The 24439-nt window shown below is 39.5% G+C and overlaps 1 protein-coding gene across 3 annotated transcripts; it reads right to left on the bottom strand.

The window, feature by feature from the left end:
- Positions 1–285: 285 nt before the first annotated feature.
- tank (TRAF family member-associated NFKB activator) lies at positions 286–23315 on the bottom strand. Of its 3 annotated transcripts, XR_828898.5 has the most exons (11): positions 23141–23315; positions 21981–22122; positions 21660–21771; positions 21144–21253; positions 20205–20278; positions 20005–20123; positions 19011–19417; positions 16239–16581; positions 15903–15968; positions 12968–13091; positions 286–382 (listed from the first exon to the last, which is right to left on the bottom strand). XR_828898.5 is itself a non-coding variant. In XM_010890864.5 (8 exons), exons 2-8 carry the CDS (start codon positions 22077–22079, stop codon positions 16399–16401), a joined length of 1104 nt encoding a protein of 367 aa, XP_010889166.1. In that variant the 5' UTR covers positions 22080–22122; positions 23141–23315; the 3' UTR covers positions 16104–16398. The 3 variants fall into 3 exon arrangements, 1 of the variants encoding a protein (XP_010889166.1); XR_828897.5 differs by lacking the exon at positions 12968–13091; XM_010890864.5 differs by lacking the exons at positions 286–382; positions 12968–13091; positions 15903–15968 and having other exon boundaries at positions 16104–16581.
- Positions 23316–24439: the final 1124 nt, after the last annotated feature.

The following is a 24439-nucleotide window of genomic DNA, read 5'->3' on the forward strand; positions in this document are numbered from 1 at the left end:
TCCGTGATGATGCACTCCAGAGACGGAGACGTCACATGGACATCTTCTCCCGAATCTGACAGGGAGATCATCAGATCCTGACAAGTTAACACTTAAACACGGAGGTGACATGACATTGTCTTCAGAGCCAGATGGATCAATACTTAGCCTAGCTCGTGTGGCATCTGAAAAGTTGTACGGCATGTTTAGCCCCTTTCAATATAGCATCCTACATGATTCAGCTGTATGCTGTATTTTCATGGAAGAGTTTAGAAATATCAAATAAAGTCAATGGTCAATGGTCTGTTCAGATTATGACTTCTTTATTGCTGCAAGTAAAGTGCATGCCTATGTTCTTCAGTGGAGTACTGGACGTTTCGTCACACAAGGCTGAGACAGTCGGCTATAGAGAAGAAAAAGAAAAACATTATTTGTACAGCGGCACATTTCCAAAAGACTGAAAGATTTTACTGAATAGCATTAGATGTCCCAAAGGCTGGAAACTCAACAACATCTCTATGGACCATCTCAGCTGATACTGTCACTGTACATCAACCCATTTCTCCCCATCTAAATCTATATTCTTAAATAAAAAATCTAATATTTCCTTCAAATATTCAACAGTCGCCTTTTCCCTCCAAGAGGTAGGGAGTGTGGTTTAATAATGCAGTTACGTAGGGATGTCCCAGTGCATATCTCCACAGACATGGCAGGGAATCTACAGTAGTGGAGCTACAGTGTTTCTGGACAAGTTCATCACTAACACAGTGACAGCGAGACTGAATAGGTTCCATAGATAGAGTAGTATTACAAAACGTGAAAATGCTCCAAATCCAAATGTACATATTTAAATCAATCTATTCTCCATCTGTTGGTTGAAATCATGGTTTGACTGCCAGTTCTAAATGGAACATGATCAGTGTGCTTGTACTGTTTAAAATGGTAGCTAACTTTTTTTTAAAGTAGGCGGACCTACAAGACACCTACATATTGTTCTTATGTAATTCTATGCATTGTGTAAATGTAAAAACCACAGGGACACGCAGTGAAGAAAGAAGAAAATAACATCTCGATGCAACGACAGAACAGGGTCTGTAACTTGCAGATGAGGGCACTACAGGAGCATTTTGTAGGTTGTTGTCACAGGTAAGGACGGGAGAGAATTGCGGTTGCTATCCCCAGATAGAGAAAGGTGTGAAGAAAATAGGCAGCCAATTTGTCTTGGGCTGAATTAAAAGACAGAAAAACATAACCAGAATATAATATTCTGATTTGTCTAAAACTATCCAACACATTTTGACTACCACTCAATTTTCAACTTCCAACAAACATAATACCAACTATAAAATAAAACTAATAAGATATCAAACCCATGAACTTCAATCTAATCTAACAGACAAAGAGAGAGAGAGAGAGAGAGAGAGTGAGTGAGTGTGAAAATTGGCACGAGGACGGCTGATCCATGGGGAATTGGCGGGGCTAACAGCAAGCAGGAGCATTACATATGGTGTGCCATTTTCACAGCTTTGACAAAGGCAACGCAAAAAGTGCTACCTCTCACTATCCAACAAGACTGTTAAAACAATAGACGAGATTAACATTGTAACAAAGACTCCAGGTGAATAGACAAAGCACACTTTATCAAAAACAAACAGTGGAGAGAGAGATAGATAGATATTTGACGCGGTGACATTCAGACGGTCTGAGAAGCAGAGCAAAGAGACTGATCATTAATGAAGCTGTCATCCGCCCACTAATGCAATGAGGTGTCAGTCAGGGAACTGGGCTGCCAGAATGACTTTCGGATCTACAAAAGCCAGATGGTTTCTTAACACTGAATAAATAAATGGATTTATGTGTGGACCTCTATAGCAAGGTCCATGTACATATACAATGGACAACAGAATGGTCATCAGAAAAAGGGGAATGCTATGATCTAATAACCTGGATAGCATGTGTTACCAGGGAACGGATTTGGCTGCATTTAAAGTTGAATACAATTTTCACAGTTTCCAAAGCTGTTATGATGACAAAGTGTTAAGACAGGGGTCTTTGTCAACGTAACTGTACATAGCTCACACCTGAAAGTGTTATCCAACAAGTCCTCCTTCACCTCAATTTGTTAACATCATTAGACAGATCAAGTGACTTTGGGTCTTTGAAAAGCGCTATATCAGTCCCATGTATTATTATCAAGGATCACGTCACCTTTTCCTATGGTGTAAACTGGTATCAATTATTTAGCCGTCCTTCTGTCGTTATATACTGTTAAAATACCTGCTAATGAATTGTGAAACCAAGTGTTATGGTATGATTGTGGTGTCTCCACTAGCACAATTCACTGGACATTTACAGTGGTGTGCGAGCACCTTTTTCAATTACATCTTTGGCAGTTTTCATTCATTAAGCTAGTGAGGATGTCCACCTTACACATAGACAAAGGTGTTTCTGGTTTTGTTATTTGCCCCTATCATTACAGGCTGAAAACCGAGGACCCTCTACCTGCAAAGGGACTTCAAGGAGTGCCCATGGTGATTTCACCTGGGACTTCACACCCAGAAGAGGTGTTGTTTGTAAGGCTGATAAACATGTGTGAAACTTAAGGGGAGGAGTAAAATGAATATCAAAAATAGAGTCAAGATTTTCTGACATAAAAATCAAGAGATTATTGAAACTCAGATTGTATTTTCTTTATTTCCATGTAAGACAAACAAAACCAGAAAGAATAAATGGTAGAGCAGCAGTATCTTAGACACCAGCGTGGTTGTTCTAATTGAAGCTGAACATGGCCATATGGGCAAGTGCGAAAATAGAATGTCCAGTGCATAAGGATTCATGAGGCACACGAAAAAAAGACAGCCCTTCCAACATTACCAGCCTTACAGTCAGTGATGACTATTAATATAATAGATGCCTGATGGACAAAATCTATAACAGGTTCTTCTTTTTCTCTTAAAAGGAGAATTGGTTTGGACAAACAATGATTTGCTGTACATGGGCAAACAATTACTTGGCATATGCAGAATTTTTGGTCCCTGAAAAAAAATCCTAAATCAACGGATTAAAAACGAAGTGCACGTGAGTTGCCCCTCCGTTCCTGGTGCGGGTGTTGTTCAGAGGCAGCCTGTTATCGGAGGTGTTAATTGGCAAATTCAGTACTACTCAAGACCGTGTTCCCTGTTGTCCTAGCCAGCAAGGCAAGGTCATTAAACTGAGAATGGATTCTTTCATGCCTTAACCCTTGAAATACGAGTTACCATTTTCTTCTATTAACCCCCCCCCCCCCCCACCCTCCATCCTGCCCCCATGTGTTATTCTGAACAACCACCTGCATGGCAGATACAGAGAGGCAGTGAAGAAGAAGACATTTCTTTAGGACAGTGGCTTTCAATGTCACAAATGTCTATCTACCAAATCTGCCTCAATAACTAGCCTTTATACCAATTTTCTCAGCATGTATTCTCATGATAATCCCGAAGCACTGACATGACACCGTTTTTGAGACCCACCATGAAACAATACTGACGAGGGCCATTTATATGAACACAAAACATAATTTCAATGTGGAAAACTTGAATGTCAACCTTTATTCATCCACAAAGATAGCGAGAATGTTGTTGAATCTCCAGTGTTATCATGATTTATACAAACCTTTAAAAGCACAACTAAATTCCAGTGAAAAAGCCATGCCTGATTTTTGGTTGTAATAAAAATGAAAATCACTTTCAACCATTCACAAGGAGAGGATGAGGCTTACATTTCAACTCCAAAATCACAAAATGTCAGTTTATTTCTAAAACGGTTAGAGTGTTAAGGTTAGGCAAGGATCAAGGTTACAGTTGGAGTAAGGGGAAGGGTTTAGGGTAGGGACAAGACAAGCTCTAACCTTTGTCAAACTGCAACAGGTTTCAAAAACGTTGGGTGATGAAAAATTTAATCCCAGGGCCCTTTTGAGCATGCAATCAGAATGAGTACACTTTAAACCCTTTAACAAGGATCCAATGCTAATGTCCAGAAGCATTTATACAGTGGTCAGAAATGTGTGTATGTGTCAATAATTGTTTTAACCATACAATTTGCCCCCTTGCTGTGAATTGTCCATCAGGGTGATAAAATCTGTGGTGACGCCAACCCATTTTTCTTGGACAAACATGTACAAATTAGTGTTAATGAAGTGGCAGGTAACATTGACATAATGAACAACTGAAATAATAAAAGAAAATTAGGTTTAGTGTAATTGCTGTAGTACAAACACTTCATATCAAATGTTGAAACTGAGAAATGTTATTGTTTTGGGAAAAATACATACCCATTTTGAATTTGATGCCAGCAACATGTTTCAAAATATTTGGGACAGGGGCATGTCAACTATTGTGTTGCATCACCTCTTCTTTTAAAAATTGCTGTAGTTTTTTAATTTAAATGTATTCCCATTCTTGCTTGATATAGGATTTCAGCTGCTCAACAGTGCAGGGTGTCCTATGTCGTATTTTACGTTTCTTAATGGGCCAAATGTTTTCAATGGATGACAGGTCCTGACTGCAGGCAGGCCAGTTTAGCACCCAGACTCTTTCACTACAGAGCCATGCTGTTATAATACACGCATAATATGGTTTGGCATTGTCTTGCTGAAATAAGCAAGGCCCTCCCTGAAAAATACATTGTCTGGATGGCAGCATATGTGGAACCAAAACCTGTATATATTGTTCAACATTACTCGTTTTTTTTCGCATTACAAAACTTTTCCAGTATTTTGTTGCCACAGTCCAAAACATTTTTAAACGTGTTGCTGGCATCAAAATCAAAGTGGGCATATATTTTTCAAGAAACAATAAAATGAAATTTTGTATGTTGTCTTTTTACAATTTTCTATTGAATGTAGGGTATAAATGATTTGCACATCATCACGTTCTGTTTTTATTTACATTTTACAAAGTGTTGCAACTTTTGGAGACAGGGTTGTAAATTGCTGACAAAACAAGAAAAGGAACCAGTCAAGCCTAGTTCGGTAAGCCCGTGACCAGAAGGGATGAACGTTGTAGCCCTAGGTGGATTTGAACGTGGGAATCCTATGTGTGAGGCTGCATCTCTAACCACGACGCCACGAAGCTGGATGCATACTAAGTGTCGGTATAGCCTCTAGACATTAGATCATTTTGCAAGCATTAACATCACGGCAAGTTTGAATATTTCACTAGAAACCATTAAGCATTGTGTTAAACCAACTAACGTTTCTTATTAAGTGTACTTCCACCACAAATTGCATCAATGAACAGTACAGCTTTTGCTACGGGCCGTTTTAACAGCTTATTAGCCAGTAACAGGCTTAGTATCTACTAACTTACTACTTGGAGTAGTCATAACAATTGAGCAATTGCTAGCAAGACTGAAGATGAACCTCACACTATTTCATTTCATGGTACAACAACGCTAGTTCTTCTTTCATTCGTGAAGTACAATACAATAACTATCAATATAGGAGACGTTAACTGACTTTTTCGTCTAGTGAAAAGATGAGAATCGTGGAAACCCCTCCTCTTTCACTGCGCAAAAGGTTTTAATGTACTGTATATTAACCCAAACATTGAACTAAATTATAAACGCAACACTTTTTGTCCCCATTTATCATGAGCTGAACTCAAAGATCTAAGACTTTCTCTATGTACACAAAAGGCCTATTTCTCTCAAATACTGTTCACAAATCTGTCTAAATCTATGTTAGTGAGCATTTCTCGTTTGCCGAGATAATCCATCCACCTCACAAGTGTAGCATATCAATATGCTGATTAGACAGCATGGTTATTGCACAGGTGTGCCTTAGGCTGGCCACAACAAAGGCCACTCTAAAATGTGCAGTTCCATCACACACCACAGATGTTGCAAGTTTTGAGGGAGCGTGCAATTGGCATGCTGACTGCAGAAATGTCCACCAGAGCTGTTGCCCGTGAATTGAATGTTCATTTCTCTACCATAAGCCATCTCAAAAGGCATTTCAGAGAATTTGGCAGTATATCCAACTGGCCTCACAACCGCAGACCACGTGTAACCACACCAGCCCAGGACCTCCACATCCAGCATCTTCACCTCCAAGATCATCTGAGACCAGCCACCCGGACAGCTGCTGCAACAATCGGTTTGCATAACCAATGAATTTCTGCACAAACTGTCAGAAACTCTATCAGGGAAGCTCATCTGCATGCTAGTCGTCCTTATCGGGGTCTCGACCTGACTGCAGTTCGTCGTCGTAACCGACTTGAGTGGGCAAACGCTCACATTCGATGGCGTCTGGCACTTTGGAGAGGTGTTCTTTTCATGGATGAATCACGGTTTTCACTGGACAAGGCAGATGGCAGACAGCGTGTATGGCGTCATGTGGGTGAGCGGTTTGCTGATGTCAACGTTGTGGATCTAGTGGACCATGGTGGCGGTGGGGTTATGGTATGGGCAGGCATGTGTTATGGACAACGTACACAAGTGCATTTTATTGATGCCATTTTGAATGCACTGAGATACAGCGAAGAGATCCTGAGGCCCATTGTTGTGCCATTCATCCACGACCATCACCTCATGTTGCGGCATGATAATGCACAGCCCCATGTTGCAAGGATCTGTACACAATTCCTGGAAGCTGAAAATATCCCAGTTTTTGCATGGCCAGCATACTCACCGGACATGTCACCCATTGAGCATGTTTGGGATGCTCTGGATCGACGTATACGACAGCGTGTTCCAGGTCCTGCCAATATCCAGCAACTTCGCACAGCCATTGAAGAGGAGTGGACCAACATTCCACAGGCCCCAATCGATAACCTGATCAACTCTACTCGAAGGAGATGTGTTGCACTGTGTGAGGCAAATGGTGGTCACACCAGAAATAGGCCTTTTGTGTACATAAAGAAAGTCTTAGATCTTTGAGTTCAGCTCATGATAAATGGGGGCAAAAACAAGTGTTGCGTTTATAATTTGGTTCAGTGTATATAACATTGTGTGCGCTGGACTGTTTAGAAGCATTCCTTTTACTGAAGTACAAAGGAATGTTGTACTGTATATGACCAATATATCATGACAAAGAGCTGTTCTTTAAGTACATATATAATTTGCAGCACCCCAAGAAAACATTAAGAAACTCCTTTAAGAAATGTTTAATATCGTTCCACTGGTTCGTTAAAGTGTTTCTCCAAATTAGCTCAAACTTTGGCAACAGTCCCATGAGTTGTGATCAGCGCCACATGGTGAGGAAATATAGAACCGGTTCACCCCTGATATATCCGTGGGATTGTCTGTATTTAGCCTGCAAGTGTAGACCAGAGTAACAGCGAGAGAGACCAATGATATCACATCTTACTCCAATTGCCAAGTTACCTAGTGTAATGAGCTGGCTACTTTTATTGTTTTGGCCATTTCACTGGTTGTGACCCAACATGTGGATTAAGTGAACATGGCTGAATACTTCCCCGAAGGCACAATGTATTGCCCTCGTTCTCAACCATGAGCAAATGTAATCCTTTGTGTTTCTTAGTACTAATGTGGCTGCCCACAAGAAGGGATGCAGTCTAGAGGCATTGTGGTGCCCTTGGCCAGACAATATACAGTAGAAACTGTTAGGCGTGAGCGCGTGGCAAAATCTGAGCACGGTTAAACCAATTGGATGCCAGCCTCTTATGCTGCACTGCTTCCTCTGTCTCTTTTTGGTTTCTGTATGGTTTGTGTTATTGATGTTAGTCTTTAAGTAAGAGTGACTAGAATAATGTATACTGTGGCCTTGATTGGTCCAGGGGTGTAAGCCTGGGTTCAAATCTGGCCCAGTGTCCCTTCAGCAAAAACTCTAATCTTTCCACACTTTCCTGTCAAATAAAGCAGAAATATATATATTTTTAACAGTATTAGTACTGTGCCCCTCCTGTCTTCTGAGGGGAATATGTGGGGATACTGTTGGTGTGGTGGGGCCATAACTAACGTCAAAGTACTACATTCACAAATGCCAATAATCATGAGATATCATTTTTAAATAAATATTGAATTATTTATTAGTAATTTGCAAATTTCATTTGACCTAATTTTAAGTTTGGATTTTTGTCATATTTGGAGCGTAAAATCATCCAGCTGACTACAAGGCCAATTTTTCAGAGCCTTTTTCGCTCATCTTTACTAAGGCTGTCATGTCATTAAAACCAATGATTATACAGATATGTGCCTGTTTTTACAGTGGAAAGCAAACCAGGCTTGTTTAAATTTGTCTAACTGGAAAGACAAATGCACTTATTAGATGTGCGAATGCTCATCATCTAACTACAGAAACAAAATTACGGCCTTAAAGTTTGGCAAAGGCATCAGTGTCATTTTCCCAACATTTTGGGAATCCTTATATACTGTACATCATAAGCAAATGCTAATCCTTTAAAGGAAAGCAATATACATATGATCACCCTCTTTAACCGGCCAAACATTTAGTCTGTTTCAATGAGCTGGAACTGGTCGTTAGTCTTATTTTGTATTAGAAACAAACGCTTTGCTTGAGTGGTAGGATTTCTTATAACTTAAGCAAAGTGCTGTTCTCCAACATGGGACTAACATATCCTGCACAACAAAAAGCTAAGTAAGGAGCAACCAATATATATATATCGTAACTAGAAGCCTCATGTTAAAAGTAACATTTAAACCAAGCTTAATGTCAAAGCAGCTGCTTTCAAGCATCAGGACAGAAATCCTGATGCATATTGCCATCAAATAGGCAACATGTAAATACAGGGCTATGGTGGAATCCTTTACACAAACTATCTGAGGGGCCAGGGTTTGTAAACTATCCCACAGAACAAAGGGATAACCAGCTGCAAGCTGCCCAGCCGTGCAAGCCCACCCGATGAGCTAACAGGCTTCTACGCTTGTTTGAGGCTCCTAACGTAGAACCATGCTTGATTAAACCAGCTGTTCCGGATGACTGTGTGATCTCGCCTTCTGTAGCTGATGTGAGTAAAACGGTTTAAACAGGTTAACAATCGCTAAATAATAGGCTAGACATAATATGGACTGCTAGGGTGCATTACGCTAAAACGACTTTCCAAGGGGTGTATTTAGGGTAACCAGACATCCCGTTTTGCCCGGGATTGTCCCGGTTTCAATCTAGGTGTCCCGGGTCCCGACAAAAATCTGTAAAACACTGAAATGTCCCGGTTTTTGACATTCACTACTAAATTGTCCCGGTTTTCACCACAATTAAATTTATAATAATTATTGTAATAATACTGCAATATTTCCACACACAAGTCGGAGCCAAACAGTCAACTGCGTAAAACTGCTTAAAGCAGCAATTCTCATCAAATCTCAAGGGAGTGGAGAAACATACGGGGCAGTGAAAACAGTAACAGGGCCAGCTCCCCTGCTCCACCAACCACAAACATGCACGATGACCAACGTGCGTACATAAGCTTGTGCATGAACGTGTGGTACACTTAAGAATCCCTGTTTGGGGGTTTGAAAGTGTGGTCACTCTAGGTGTACTACATTTTTCACATTACTGTACCGTACCATACAGTACCGTAACGTAACAGAAGCACAGTTAACACAGTCTTGACTGCACTCCACACAGCCCTCCAACCTGGACTCCAACACCACCTCCTGCAGCATCTGGTCTGCCTTTCAGGGACCAACCAGGACCAACCCTGCTTAGCTTCAGAGGCAAATTGACAGTGGGAAGCAGGCTGCTATGCTGCTGGCCACAGTGATGTCGACAACACTATGTCCAAGAGCCAGGGACCGAAACACCTCGGTCTGCAACTGAATCCTGGCCGTCCTGCCGTCCACCCAGAGGTGGTGAGTGTCAGAAACTACACATACGCCACGCTTACCCTGAACACAGAGGCTCCTCAGGGGTGCATGCTTAGTCCCCTCCTGTACTTACTGTTCACCCACAACCTTTTGTTTCCATCAAGTTTGAGGAGAACACCTTGGTTGTAAGCCTGATCCGGGATGATGACAAGACACATGTAGGGAGGAGGTCAGAGACCTAGATGTCCAGAAGACAAATTTGCCAGTTGTGGACTACTGGAGTAGAAAAGGTGAGAACGCAACCATCCCTGTTGTCAAGGTTGAAATCGAGCGAATAGAGAGCTTCAAGATGAATAAACTGATGTGGTCTACAAACACCCAGACAGTTGGGATGAAAGTCAGCGAAAGCCCCCTTCCCTTTAGGGGACTGAAAATATGTGGCATCAGATCCTCAAACAGATCTACAGCAGAAACAGTAAGAGCATCTTGACAGGTAGCATCACCACCAAACTGTACCAATCCCAATCTCAAGGTGTTTAAGAGTGTCACCTGTCATTCAATCACTGGGGTCAAACGCCAGGTCATCCAGACCTCTCCACCAGGCAGTGCCAGAGGAAGGCCCTAAAAACAGTCCATGACCCCAGCCAGCCAAGTAATACACTATTGTACCACATGGCAGGCCTGGCATGTGGAACCAGAGCCTCAAGTCTGTAATTGACAGGACTGCATAGCTTCTCCCATCAAGTCATAAGACTGTTAATCAAGACCACTTAGTGATTATAAAATGGCTACCCGCATCACTCAACCTTTTTGCACTACCCCTTTAGAATTTACATTATTCACAGACTAGACTCACAAACTCGCAAACATGCACACGCACTTCTTTATACATAACATGAACACAAACGTATACTGACTCACACACTTAACGCCCTCGACACAGGTATCGCTTATATTGCTGCTACCACTGCTACTGTTTATTGCCTATCCACTGAAACTCCTACCTATATTTTCTTAACTGCTCTCTTTAAATTGTCAAAATTGTCTGTTCTTTTTATTTTCATTTTTTCCCCACACCTGCTTTTCTGGATTCAATAAAAGAACAAAAAAAAATAAAAAATGTGTGAGACTTAATGGGAATTAGTAACAGAGTGATATTTTAGCAATGGCATTATTAAAATGACACAGATCCCACTGATCACTACTCCTGTGCGTACCACTCAGCCTCTAGGTCCCATGAAATGGAAGAATCCTTTGGGGTTCCGGGTGTGATCTCACCACTGCCTCTGTCATCACTTGCTGTGACTGCCAAATCAGTTCTCCAGAAATCAGGCCTCTCAAACCAGCACAGAAACAAACACACCGTGGAGAGAGGGGCCGCTCCGAGGCGTTCCAAATGCAACAATGGCTTCAACACATTTCAATCTGACAGCGGTGAATCCTACCGCTCCAACACAAAGAGCACGATGCCACCCAGCACATGGCATGAAAAGGGTGAGGTGATACGTTGGGCTCGCTATGCCAGGAGGTTTGGCAGTTCCAAGCTCCACTGTGACCGGCACGTGGATAACTGAATATGTTTCTCTCATGAGTCGTTAATTGTCTGCATGACATTGATGTGGAGATGCTGTCCTGGCCAGGTGGCCTTAATACATCCGCTGAGCATGTGTGCACAGACATCTACACTGAACGCTTGTTTTTCAAAACATGAAAAGATTTAAGACAGGAAAGCAAAACACCTGTCTAGAAGATGAGATATTTTGTAAGATTATAAAGACAATAAAAAATATGATTTTGCAAACAACTAGACAAGACCTTCAAATATCACAATATGTGATGACACATTTTTTTAAATAATGTTCATTACATTTAGCGTTTTACCATTCATACCTGGCTGGGCATTTCCAACCTGCTGAGTCTCACCAAAAAAAAAAGTAAAAGCCAAAGAGCCACTGTAAACAATGCAGCAATCAAAAGTCTACTCATTAAACTTCCTACACGTTGGTGGTAATTACGAGGCTTGATGAAACCTCTCGTTAATTAACACTAATATTCCAGAATCTGTCATCCTTTTCGATCTAACAAACATTTTATTTTGTTTTCTCCAGATGCACTGGTAAGCAAAAGTGTGATGGCTCTACAGAGGTTTACCATTAAAAACATTCTAGACTTTAATTTCATTATGAATAAATCCAATAAAGTGGACGCACTGTCAACTTAGTGTGTAATGTAAAATCAAGGTAAGTCAACTGCTGATAATACAACTAGATAAGTCTCCTCTATGCGTACCGTTTAACGTACAATGTCAGAACAACATTGTGTAGATGTCTTCTAACTTACCACAAACAACAAAGAAATATAAAAACGTACGACTTGAGATAATTCAAATGGATACTAATGGCTGAAGACGTACATGGAAACATGGCATCCCAAATCACCCCACAGTGGTGTGGAATCGGTGGTGCATGGGGGCCTACCACTTTTTAGTGTGTTAGTGTTAAATGTGATGAGATTGACAAGTGATCTTGCTATGGCCCCATTGGACTTGTTCAAAATGTGGTTTATCCTTCCAGCCTAAGCTGCACTGTTAACCCCAGAGTAATGGCAGTAGCACATGAGGATTTACTCTCAGAAATATTCAAGTATGCCACTGGAGGAATTTGTTTGGTTGTCAGGAAATGTTTCTTTGTGTAAACATCAACATTAGTTGTGTAATTGATAATACAAAATCCATATTTCAAGTTCTATTAAATTTATTTGAGAGTTGAATTATAATGAAAAAAACTTCAGCAGGTGTGCAGACTCATTTCTAAGCTTATTAGAATACAGAAACGTGATACACGCCACACAAATCAAACTCCTGCATATGAGGACCTTTTTTGGCTCATTCAAGTGTTGGCAGAACTAGTGCCAGCACAAATATGTCAGATTCTCCCTATTTCCCTTCCAGTTGGAATTGACTAGAGTCCCCTGAAGCTGGTGACTTCCTATTTTTCCCCTGAACTCTGCGGCTCAGAATGGCAGTGCAGCAGTACTCCATGATTAGCATGCAGTAATGATGGTGAGCTGGGCTCCATTGTTCTAACACCTCCCCTCTCCTCCGCACCAATCTGTCACCGTTCGGCGGGCTAGCGCTGACTCAAATGCTGCTCTCCACAAATGAGATGGATAATTAGTTGCCCCTCACGGATGCTGCACTCTTCTCACCCCTGATTGCTTTCACCTTTTTGCTCCTGGCAATTTTGACACCTCGTAATCATCCTGCTGCTTCTAACTCTCAATCCATATCCATCTTCCTCCTCCTCTTTCATTTTTTTATGGTCCTCAATTCATCCCTCCAAACATACCTGCCAGAGTCGACACAAATCAAACGGAACAACAAGATTAGGTTAGGTACACAAGCTGGAAGCCTCAAGGTGGGCATAGAATGGGCTCCCAAGAGCTCAAGTGACTTTCTCCTCTCGCTGTCCACCTTGCTTTATTAACAAGTGAGTAAACATATAAAAGGGAAAAAAATCATCATAAAGCTAGCTGTCAGTGCAGCTTCTGTCTTCCAAATAACAAGCAGTGACAACATAATTATGTGCAAGCATCTGTCGATGATTCCAGAGAGAGAACCATACAGTCTGCACCATGTTCAACTCTTCACAGATTCGCAATGCACAATCATTAGGGACATTGGTTATTTGTATTTACAAAATTTTCCTAAATAAATTCTCTCTCTTTCACTGTCCATAATTTGATGTAAAAATTCAGCAGTTTATGTTCATCCAAGTTACGCGTAGCACATTATGTTTGGCACATTGGACTGTACATCACATGACCCAAATGTAATATTCAGCTTTGTAAATACAGCACAATGACAGGTTGTTTCAGCGATTTGCCTCTCAGATAATCTATTGTGTTTGGATTTGTGTGGCACTGTCTTCCTTGATCTTTCCTTGTCCACTTGAACAGCAACAAATGTATCAAATACAATGCTAGCATAGGTCAAAAAGAATGAATAGCACAGCTCTCCTCACTCTTTGGATATACGCAACCATTCAGAAGTTTGGGGTCACTTAGAAATTTCCTTGTTTTCTATAAAAACATACAGGACATGGGTTTGAACAGGAAATATAGCAAAATGAATAGGAAATATAGTCATAGACAAGGTTAGAAATAATGATTTTTAATTGAAACTTTGCTTTTGTCAAAGAATCCTACATTTGCAGCAATTACAGCCTTGTAGACCTTTGGCATTCTAGTTGTGGTAATCTGAAAGGATTTCACCCCTTGTCTGTCCATAACACTTTGTTTTCAACTTCCTCTGTCCAGTGGCTGTGTTCTTTAGCCCATCTTAATCTTTTCTTTATATTGGCCAGTCTGAGATATGGCTGATGTATGTTGAGACTGGTGTATTGTGGGTACTATTTAATGAAGCTGCCAGTTGAGGACCTGTGAGGCGTTAATTTTTCAAGCTAAACACTATAATGTATTTGTCCGTGTTGAGAGAGATCTTCAGTTTCTTGGCAATTTATTGCAGCAAATAGCCTTCTTTTCTCAGAACAAGAATATATTGATGAGTTCCAGAAGAAAGTTATTTATTTCTGGCCATTTTGAGCCTGTAGTTGAACCCAAAATTGCTGATGCTCCAGATGCTCAACTATTCTTAAGAAGGCCAGTTTTATGGCTTCAGTTTTGATAGGTGCTAACATATCTTTTAATGATCAACAAGCCTTTTAAAATGATAAACAAACACAATGTGCCACTGGAACACAGGACTGAGGGTTGCGGATAATGGCCTCTGTATTTTATAATGTATTAAGATAATGCCTCCTGTAAATACTACAATAGTCATTTACAGTACAACAATATCTACACTGTATTTCTAAACAATTTTATGTTATATTAATGGACAAAATATGGGCTATTCTTTCAATAACAAGGACATTTCTAAGTGACCCCAAACTTTTGAACGTTAGTGTAATGTTCTGCTCACTTTCTGATACTCCTCCATCAAAGAAGATTTGTCCGTAATCACAGGGATGACTGAAGTCATATATAATCAGGCAATAATGTCAGTGATTATTCACTGACAATGTTGTGTTTTAGTTTTTATTATTCACTGATTATTGAAGGGCGATAAGACAAAATTAAATATGATCCGAATATGCATAAAGGAAATTAAGTGGCTATGAAGCGCTCATTTTTCTGAGTAAAGCATTTAAAATGGGATTAATAAAAGAACCCGTTTACAGTGTTCACACCAGCTCGTCTGCACAGCACAAGTGTTACCAGCCCATATCCGAAGGGCTGCAAGGTCCTCACTGCACACGGATGTGTTTTAATACCCATAGCTTCCCTATTTGCCTAACACATCACACAAGATAGTGGAAATTACTACAATTGTTTGCAAAGCTGTGAATAAATATTACGGAAGTCAAAAGCTATTTGTAGGCAAGAGGTTAAGTCTAATCAGGAGAAATGACTGTGTTGCTAACAGCTTGTGTATTCAGTATACTGTTACTAGCTGGTCATCGATATATGACATGAATAGGAATAAAACTCTATTACATTTGATAATGTAAGCACATTTTTCACCAACCAAATAAAATAAACCATGCTCATTTGTATATTCATCAGTTAATTAAGCTGTACCCATTATCTAAATAGATAAAAAACATTACGCCACAAATTGTAAGATAATTGTGCATGTAATTGAAGAGATGAGCCTGTACTCGATGGTATGTGGAGTAACACAAAGTTTTAATTAACCTGTTTACCTGCACAAATCTGCTTTCAATGACCATATGGTGTTATAACTTATAAATTGTTTTAATTAACTGGAATGATTTCACTTTCTGTACTACGCATACCATACAGCTGCTACAAATTACAAAAGCAAATTTAGCCTATTAGTATTTATGTATTGCCTACTTTTAATTAAAACTCCTGTGACCAGTAGTTCACTAACCAACATGTGCACAGCATAATAATTTAAATGCTGCTAGAGATCATTACTATAAATTGATTAGTAACATTATGCTGGCGTATGTCTTTCTAGATTAAAAAAAGAATGTAATGTAGCATCTTATTCCCTCAATATGTATGTATGGTTACGATATGTCATAACTGCAAAAAGAATGTTCAATGCTTCAATCATTTTTACGACTCACACATTTCCAGATCCACGTGTAGAATCAAAGCAGATGCTCTCCTCAAAGACCTTAGTGGATGTTCTCCTGAAAATACATGCAGTATCAATTTCTTACTGCTTTTGGGGAGACAGGTAGGCCCACATGTATAAGCAGTATGTAAACAAATCCCTGTCTTCAATAAAGACAAATCAAAATAATCTGATTTGGACATTACAATGATTAATCATGATTAAATGAATATTTTATTACAGACCTATACACTTTACAATATCATTTCATAGGTCTGGTCTAGACATACCATTTCCAAGTAATATCTTATGACAAAAACAGTCAAATGTACCATTCAAGTCTTACAAATTAAATAAATGATGGAGTGGGGGTTCTAGTCCCGTTCAAACGGCAGCGTGATGTGACATCCAGCACAGCATGCAATTCATGGCAGGGCAACAAAGACATGAATTAACCATGAATCAATCCTAGAGGTGTTGCATTGGCCAGCCAGTGTCTGCTAGTGTCAATTGCTGGCTTCACTTTCCCTCTGGCAATGAGTAAAAAGGTGGCTCTTCATGTGGTCTTGGGGAACTACCGCGTTGCAGTAGGCACAGATATCAGGGCTGTTGTTGTTGATCGCTTGTTGCGGCTCCACACTCGCAGCCTTCATTGCTGTAGCGTCGCAAAGCTCAGGGCTCCACAGGGCCTACACAGAGGGACAAACACTCCACTTTATACTCTATTATTCATACACTTAGCATGGCTTACACTCACCCACTTACAGGAGCCTATGTGTCCCACTCTCTAGTGGTGAAAGATCCGTCGCGCAGGGGAATACAAGCAAACTGTGTCCCACTTTAACGCCCTGTCTGAGGTCCTGGCCTATTATTTGGACTATTGTAATAATTGCTACAGTAGGATTGAAACATTTCTTGTTTCCTGAATGGTGCATGTCTCAATGACAATGCATGCCAAGTTATATACAGTAGAAATCCAACCAATTAAATGATCAGCAGCAAAACAATATTTGAAAGTGTGGGTGTTCTACCACCTTTAACCATAGCAGAGCATTTCATAACATAGGTATATTTCTGTTGTGTATTGATAAAGCAAAAAGCATTTCCATAAAATACTCAATGAAGGCCCACTGACCTTTTTAAAACAATAAACATGACAGCTAAACATCTAATGTAAACATCCAGTGATATGACAGTCGGATGATGAAATCTGTGAGGTAAATTGCTGTGTATTAGCAAAATACCACGTAACGGAAACGAAAAGACAGTTTTTCTATCATTTTGAAATCTCTGCCTTGATATTGCCGTAAAGCTGGACTGATAATGGTAGCCCTAAAAGATTGATTATTCTTGTTCAGACATCAAAACTTATGAAAACAAACTGTAACCATACTACAAAAACCCTCAAAATGCATGGTAAAAAAAACATTATCACCCAAAACACGTTGTTTTGTAATGGGAATGTATTTATCTTCAGGCACTACTACTGAGAAACACCACTGAGTTCACTGACAAACAACTCTTAAGCCCCCTGGATGTGACCCCTCTCCGTATCATGTCTGACCCTGACCAGTAAAGCCATGAATGAACTACCATGCATGCCAAGATCATCCATCAACTATCTATTTTTCTGAACGTCTCTTTTCCATTCTATACATAAAAGAATGCATTATTATTATTATTACTACAATTATCATTGGAAGTAGATACCATTTTTATATTTCAATTAGTTGAAACTGGTCTCCTGCAGGCAGAGTTGGGGTGTAAACTGTAACTGTAATCTGTTATGGTTCCAAATAAAATATAGTCATCTGATTACAGATATTTTGAAAAAATAATGATTACTTTAGAACTTAAATAAAAAAATAGGTGCGTGAAATAATTACGATTCGTTGCATGTTTGATTTCTTTATGTAATGTTGCGCGCCTCAGTTGTGCGTGTGATCATGCGCGCAAAGGTGGACGCGCACAACCATCTAGTGACGGATGAAGCGCTAGTTTAAATGGCTGCCACCTCAACTCCGTACATACTGTTAGGCCATGTGATCCTGCTTGCTTTACATCTCAGAAAATTGTGTTCATTTGTTATCATTGGCTGCTGACGAGATTGAATTTAAGATAAGAGCGCAGGTATATAATCACAGTTTATTTTTTTCATTCGCGTTTTGGTGGCCCTAATAATCGCAGGTTACGTTCACGCGGGTAAAACGCATTTATGAGCGGGTGTTCACTATTGCAAACGTGCATTCGCGTGCCTGATTCTTTGGCAGCGTTTTGACCACGTTGGAGGTTTTGAAGAAAAACTTCAGACTACTGAAGATTTAGTGCACGCGCGAAAAGCTATGGATAGCTTGATTTTTTTTAATACCACAATGTCAATACCCTGTTCGAGAATTTGGCAGTTAATATTGTAAGCAATTAAAAACATGAATATAACACAAATAAAAGAATAGGCTAACACGTCCTTTGATTTTGGGTTATGTTCAGATAAAAAGTCATATTCTGGAAGATCGAGGGTTAATAGATAAATTGGAATGACTGAATGTCTGACAGACATTTAGCTTGTAATCTAGAGATGTAGCCCAATCATATTGAAATAGTAAGCAATGGTTTAGAAACCCTTTCTACAGACACTGTACATAACCCAAAGGGTAAAATGCAAATTCCGTTTTTGGCCAGCTATGTAAACTCTTACATTGAATGATCCCGCAAGATGTGTTAAATTGGTTTTAGGCTATTCCTATTTTTTTCCTAATGCCTCTTAATATGAAAGTAATCTAAAAGTAATTCAAAGTAATCGGAATAAGTTACTGAGTTTGAGTAATCAAAAAGTTACGTTACTGGTAACAAATGTGGACAGGTAACCGTAATCTACCCAATCCTGTCTGCAGGTATACATCTGCAGGAGTGCTGTGTCAAGGGGTAAGTTTGGTTAGAAATCAAAGAAGAATGACCTCTTATCTTGATTAACAACTTTCAGAGACTCAACAATGGCAACATGTGAGGTAGTTTAAAAAAAAATAATTTGGTCTTATTCATTTGCCAGAACAAATCAGGTGTTGAGAATTTCCTACTTTTACCAGCAAATTAAGAAAAGAGCATTTCCTAGGAATCTCACCTGCTGGGGTCCACGCACACTTTCGAGCGAGGCGGAGGGGGAGGTGGGGTGAGGGGGAGACGTGGGATACAGGAACTGGTCGGACAGCTCCATAGACATTTCCTCCACGACAGCGGGCCCACCGCTGACTGCTGGCCGCTGTCTTGGCATGGCCAGGTCAATCTGTTTCTCAGAAGCGCTGTTCAGGAACTCATATTCACTGTCTGTGGGGGGGGGGAACTTGACACGGAGACTGGTGAGAGATTCCACCAGGTCCCTGTCCTCTGGGCCGGCCCCACGGGGGGCCAGGGGCGTGGGTGGGTGATGCAAGTCAACTCCTGGCCTCAAAGCCGACACGGAAGGGAAGGGCCTCTCCGCCAGCTCCGCCGTCACGTCTGTACATTGTATGGGCATGGAGAACTGCTGCTCTGTCGAATGGCAAACAAGGCTTTTGTTATTTGGTTTTTGTTCCATTCTTAACATCCTCACAATGACGGTACTACTACGGTATTATGCATTTGAGTATGAGTAGGTTCAAATCATCATCTATAATCAAACACTTATTATTAATTTCAAGAACATCTTTGTTTTTTGAGTATTCTAATTGCACACTGTAAACATTCCTACATATTTTTCTATTAACATAATTATGTAACTAGGCAGCGCCACATCAAAGCATGTGCCTGTGGAATAAAGATGCTTGTTTATCAGCTTAGTTAAACCATGGCTCTCCACCTTTGGTTTAACAGGCCAACCAGGCATTCATGTAGTCCTACTGTTCTGGTGAAGGTGTTAATATCTGTGTACTGGAACAAAGCTAATGTGACCATATATCAATTCTCCATTTCGTATTATAAAATATCCGAACTCAAGATGTTTTCTCCATTTTAATTAAATTACAGTTTAACTTGTAATTAGGCTATAATTAGACTCTTGTTCAGGCTATAAGTAGTGCTGAAAAAACTATAAGTAATTTCTAAAATCCAAAATTACTTTGTGCAGACTTTAATATTACCATTTGCCAAGTCATTTCCTCTGCAGAATTTTTTCAGGTGATTTTTTTGTCTCAGCGTTAATGTCCGTATCTGCTGGAATTTCCCCTGAAGAGCTTGAAATGCCTCAATAACGTCTTTACTGAGAGACAAAGAAAGGCAAGTCAGAAAGCTGCTTTTCATCCAAAAATAAAGTAAATGTAGTCATGAGTAATGCACATACTTCTCAACATTGCTGGCTACAGGTGCTGTGAGTGGTGAAGGTGAAACAAGCTCTATAGTTTCCATATTCTCCTTCTGAAAAACAGATACATTGGCATTGAAGAACTTACTAATATTAACTATCCTGACCGAAATGTTTGTCAGAAATCCTATATTAATGTAAATAGTTTCATGAATAACATAATCATTTTATGAATCACAAATCTGACTTAATTACAACAGTTCCAGATTAAAACAAAACAACATTTGATTATTGTTAGTTATTCTAATGACATAGTTGTTGCCCTGTGATCTATTAGGGAATTACTTCTCAACAATGAGGCAGCTGTCTTATGACACTGAGGTTCGGTGATGCTATCCTCTAGCACCACCTGTTGGTGAAAGAAGGTACGTGTGTTTACTCTTGACATGCAAGAACAAGATAGTACAGTTTGACAAAATTACAAACACATGTTTTAGTTCTTTTAAACAAACAGAAAAATAAATCACTTAAATAATTCCGTTTTTGCACTGGTCAAATATGTTCAGTTTTGTTATGTTTTCAGGCAAAATCTATAGTTTTCCATATTATAGAGGAAACAGAGGAAAAGATGACCCATGCCACAGGAAGTTGAGCTATTGTATTGCGTTTGGCATAACATATTAAGTTATTTTTATCATGACTTGGAGAAAATCTACAAGGGAATATGCAGCTTATGAACAATAACAAAATGTTTGTTTGGCTGTTTGCATGTATGTGTGTGTTCAAATGCGCATGCATGTGTGCTTGCACATGAAGGTGAGAAGAACTGTTATTTTAATTTGAGAAGAAAAACAGAAAATGCTTCATGCCATTCCCACCCTTACATTTGTCTGTCTGAGTCATGTGTAACCACGATTAGACAACCAACAATTCTCCACTTAGGTGGATTGTTTCATTAATCATGACAAACATGGCTACCAAGTAACGAATCTTCCTGAAGAAGTTGCCTGTGTTGTCAAGGAGATGGTTGGAAGAAAACAATGTTTCCTCTTCCTGTTTTCTAGGAGCAGCCTCATCTGTGACCTCTCCTACGAATCAAACAACATACAAAAATGTAATGTAGGCCAATCATTCAGTGAACACAGGAAATTTAATTTGTTATGTGAATTGTACTATGTCCTGAAACAGCAATAATATTTGTTACAGGACCATTTAACTTTTTTTTTTGGGGGGGGGGGTTGTAAATATTTAAGGATTTTAGTGGAGAGAGATATGGGAAATATAGGTCAATAGTTTTTGACAAAGGCAGCTAGATTGCACCCTACTCAGAAACCGAAAAGAATGTGTTCTGTAGGTGGCGGCACTAACCGCTAGACCACTCAGGCCACTGTTTCACTGGTGGGTTTTTTTCACTGGTGTTGAACTGAATAAGCCTGAATGTATGTCAGCATGCAAACAACAGTGTTAATAAAACAATAATTACTTGTTATTTACCTGAGGGTTGCTTAGTTGTTGATATCAACTGAGCTTTGAGTGTCAAAATCAAACTTTGCTGGTCTTCTATCTGTTTCTGAAGATTCTGAGTGTGCTGTTTATAAAATTCACTCTGCAAAAGTAAACCTTCCATTACATATTTATCATGAATGTCATCAGTTTGCAGGTAGGTAGCCTTTTGTTGCATCTATTGTAAATTACTGTAATCTCCAGATGCTTCAATTAAGTAGAAGGCAATGACACATCTCACTGGACGAAGCTGACATCTCATAGGTGACTGAGAAGAGTATGTTTTCTATCACCATGAATTAAGCATAATACCGTCTGCTGTAGTTCCCTTTTGGCATTGTCTCTCTCGATAGAGGCCTGGCGGTAAGCTTCAAAGGCCTTGTTGAGCTGGTCTCCAATATTCCTCTCCATGCCGTGTGCTCCACAATCATCACTGACACAGTACTCATAGGCCCTGTTGTAAATGATCACACAACCAAGGATTTAAGCATATTAGCACATTATTTTGACTAATAATCATTGAAACACTAGAATTAATGTTTTTTAAAAACCAAGTCTTCTCGTCATGAAACTGGGGTAAGTGCACAAGCTACTTCTCTTTTATGCCTGTACTGGCTAATTTTAGAAATAAAAAACAAATATTTCAGAATAATCATACAAAGCATCTTGATAAGACAATGAAAACCAACATAATATCTCCAAGTGTACAGAGTCATGGTCAATTAATGGCATGATTTTTTACGTATGAAGTAAAGACTGGTTCATACATTAGAACATACAAAGGACAAAACACTAATGTGTAGAAAAAAAGATATTCAGAATGATTATGTTCACACACAATGTTGGCGTTAATAGATTTTGTCATTTATAATATATAGTTTAGGTTAACAACACCTTAGTGTTGTTAGCCATTAGTAATGACAGCTAACAAATAGCCTATCGTTATGAATAAAGTTCTAAATAGTATGACATGATCAGCCATTCGCTACTAAGTCAACAATGACCTAGAACGTGAAACTATGAAAGATCTAACACTGAAAATAATTTGGGATTTCTTTCTCTGGGAGTCTTGTAAAAAAAAATTCAGACATCTGGGTTTACAATGAGCACTGAGCATGTTCGCCTACTCTGATAACGTTGGTTACTCTAACACACGTTTAAGACAGTATAATACTACAGTCACTGTATAGCCTATGATTGTAGACAGTAGCGTTATACTATGAAGACGCACCGCTGTAGCTTAATTGTAGCAACATTGTAGCAAGGCAAGCGAGAACTGGCTACATAGTAGAATGTTGACATTCGTTAGTGAGTTTTGAAAGTCGATACATTATAGTTCTGGTTTTTTTGTGTGTCGAGTATAAACAGGTAACAATTTGAGTTAGTTCTCTACAACAGATAAAACCAGATACTCGTTCAGTTCGCCCTCAACTTTTGTATACTGACTGTAGCCTATAATTGCAGTATCTTACCTTCATTCGAAAATGAACTATTGTTTTGATACTGCGACAACTTCTTATTCTTCAAATGGCCTATATTTACGGCGTGCGGGAGAGGATATGGTGTATTTCGTACAAATGTAATATTTTACATGTTTTATAATGCGCTGGGAACTTCCCTCGGGGAATCCCCGCGCCTAGCAGACTTCCGCCTAGCTGGACTCTGACCAATCAACTTTGAGGTAGTGAGTTCGTGCTGGGTGGCTTAGCAAGTTGAGGGTTCTTCTTGCTGCCTACACGTCTGCAATGTTTTGCATGTAAAAAGTAATCAGATAAAACAAAGTTAAATGGCAGAAAAGGTATGTGTAGAATTTACTGCCACACTGTCTGGTGAGTGTTCTCACACTGTTGAACATGTGAAAAACCATAGCAGAAAGTTTTGATCAAATTTTGGTAAACCCTTTTGGCCTCCAACAGATTAAGTGAGAAAGGAAAATATAAAATGCATGGCCTATGTAGAAAAAGCATCAATAGCTGTTTGAGAATTGACTACATTGTGGCCATGCACAAGGCCCTGTTATTGTAATGATTCTGGTATATGCACAGGGGGTCATGCCTCTGGTACTGTGTAGTCAAAAGCAAAGAATAGCTTTCACAAAAATAACTACACAAAAAACATCTTCATGCATATATTTCGAAAATGTTTAAACTACATTAATTATTATTAGTTTGTATGTTTCACACTGATCACTGAAAAATAGTCCGTTTGTAAACACCATAATGTGCATGAAACTGTGGAACTAGTGTTAAATCTAACAGTGACCAGCAGAGGGCAGCAATTGGCTTTCAAATACTTTCTGCACGAGTAAATCATGCATTGTATTCATAGGTGGATAACGAAAATTAAGAAACGCTAAAACATAAGCGGCTAGCAGACACAATAAATAGATATAGTTACAACTGATGACCATAAATAGGGGAGAGTGGGGTAAGGGTAAGTTGAGCAAAAGAGTTAGTTGAACCACTTCGTTTTCTAGGAAATCATAGACCAACACAAAATGAATCAAATAGGAATAAGAAGAGTCCCCAGATAGCACACACGCGCCTGCCCAATGTGGGCACCATGTATGACGCATTGGAAGGATGTTGTATGAAGACCATTTACACATCACGATTGCCTGCATTATGAATTCAACAGTTCCACATCATCTGTATTTAGCCAGGAATCAGTTCTGTTCTAATGTCTTGATAAAGCCTTGCCTATTTATATTAAATAAATGTTTTAGAAAACCTAGCAGACACATTTAGAACGACTTTCACGAGCAATAAAAT

Source organism: Esox lucius, chromosome 16 (genome assembly GCF_011004845.1).
Source record: "Esox lucius isolate fEsoLuc1 chromosome 16, fEsoLuc1.pri, whole genome shotgun sequence".
Lineage (NCBI taxonomy): Eukaryota > Metazoa > Chordata > Actinopteri > Esociformes > Esocidae > Esox > Esox lucius.

Excerpts from the sequence above, each read along its gene's own strand:
- tank (XM_010890864.5), bottom strand. The coding sequence starts at position 22,079 with ATGGAGAGGAATATTGGAGACCAGCTCAACAAGGCCTTTGAAGCTTAC. Across the intron at positions 21,772-21,980 it reads AAAGGGAACTACAGCAGACG|AGTGAATTTTATAAACAGCA; the intron begins GTATTATGCTTA and ends TTACTTTTGCAG. Across the intron at positions 20,279-21,143 it reads TCAGGAAGATTCGTTACTTG|AAGGAGAATATGGAAACTAT; the intron begins GTAGCCATGTTT and ends TCTGTTTTTCAG.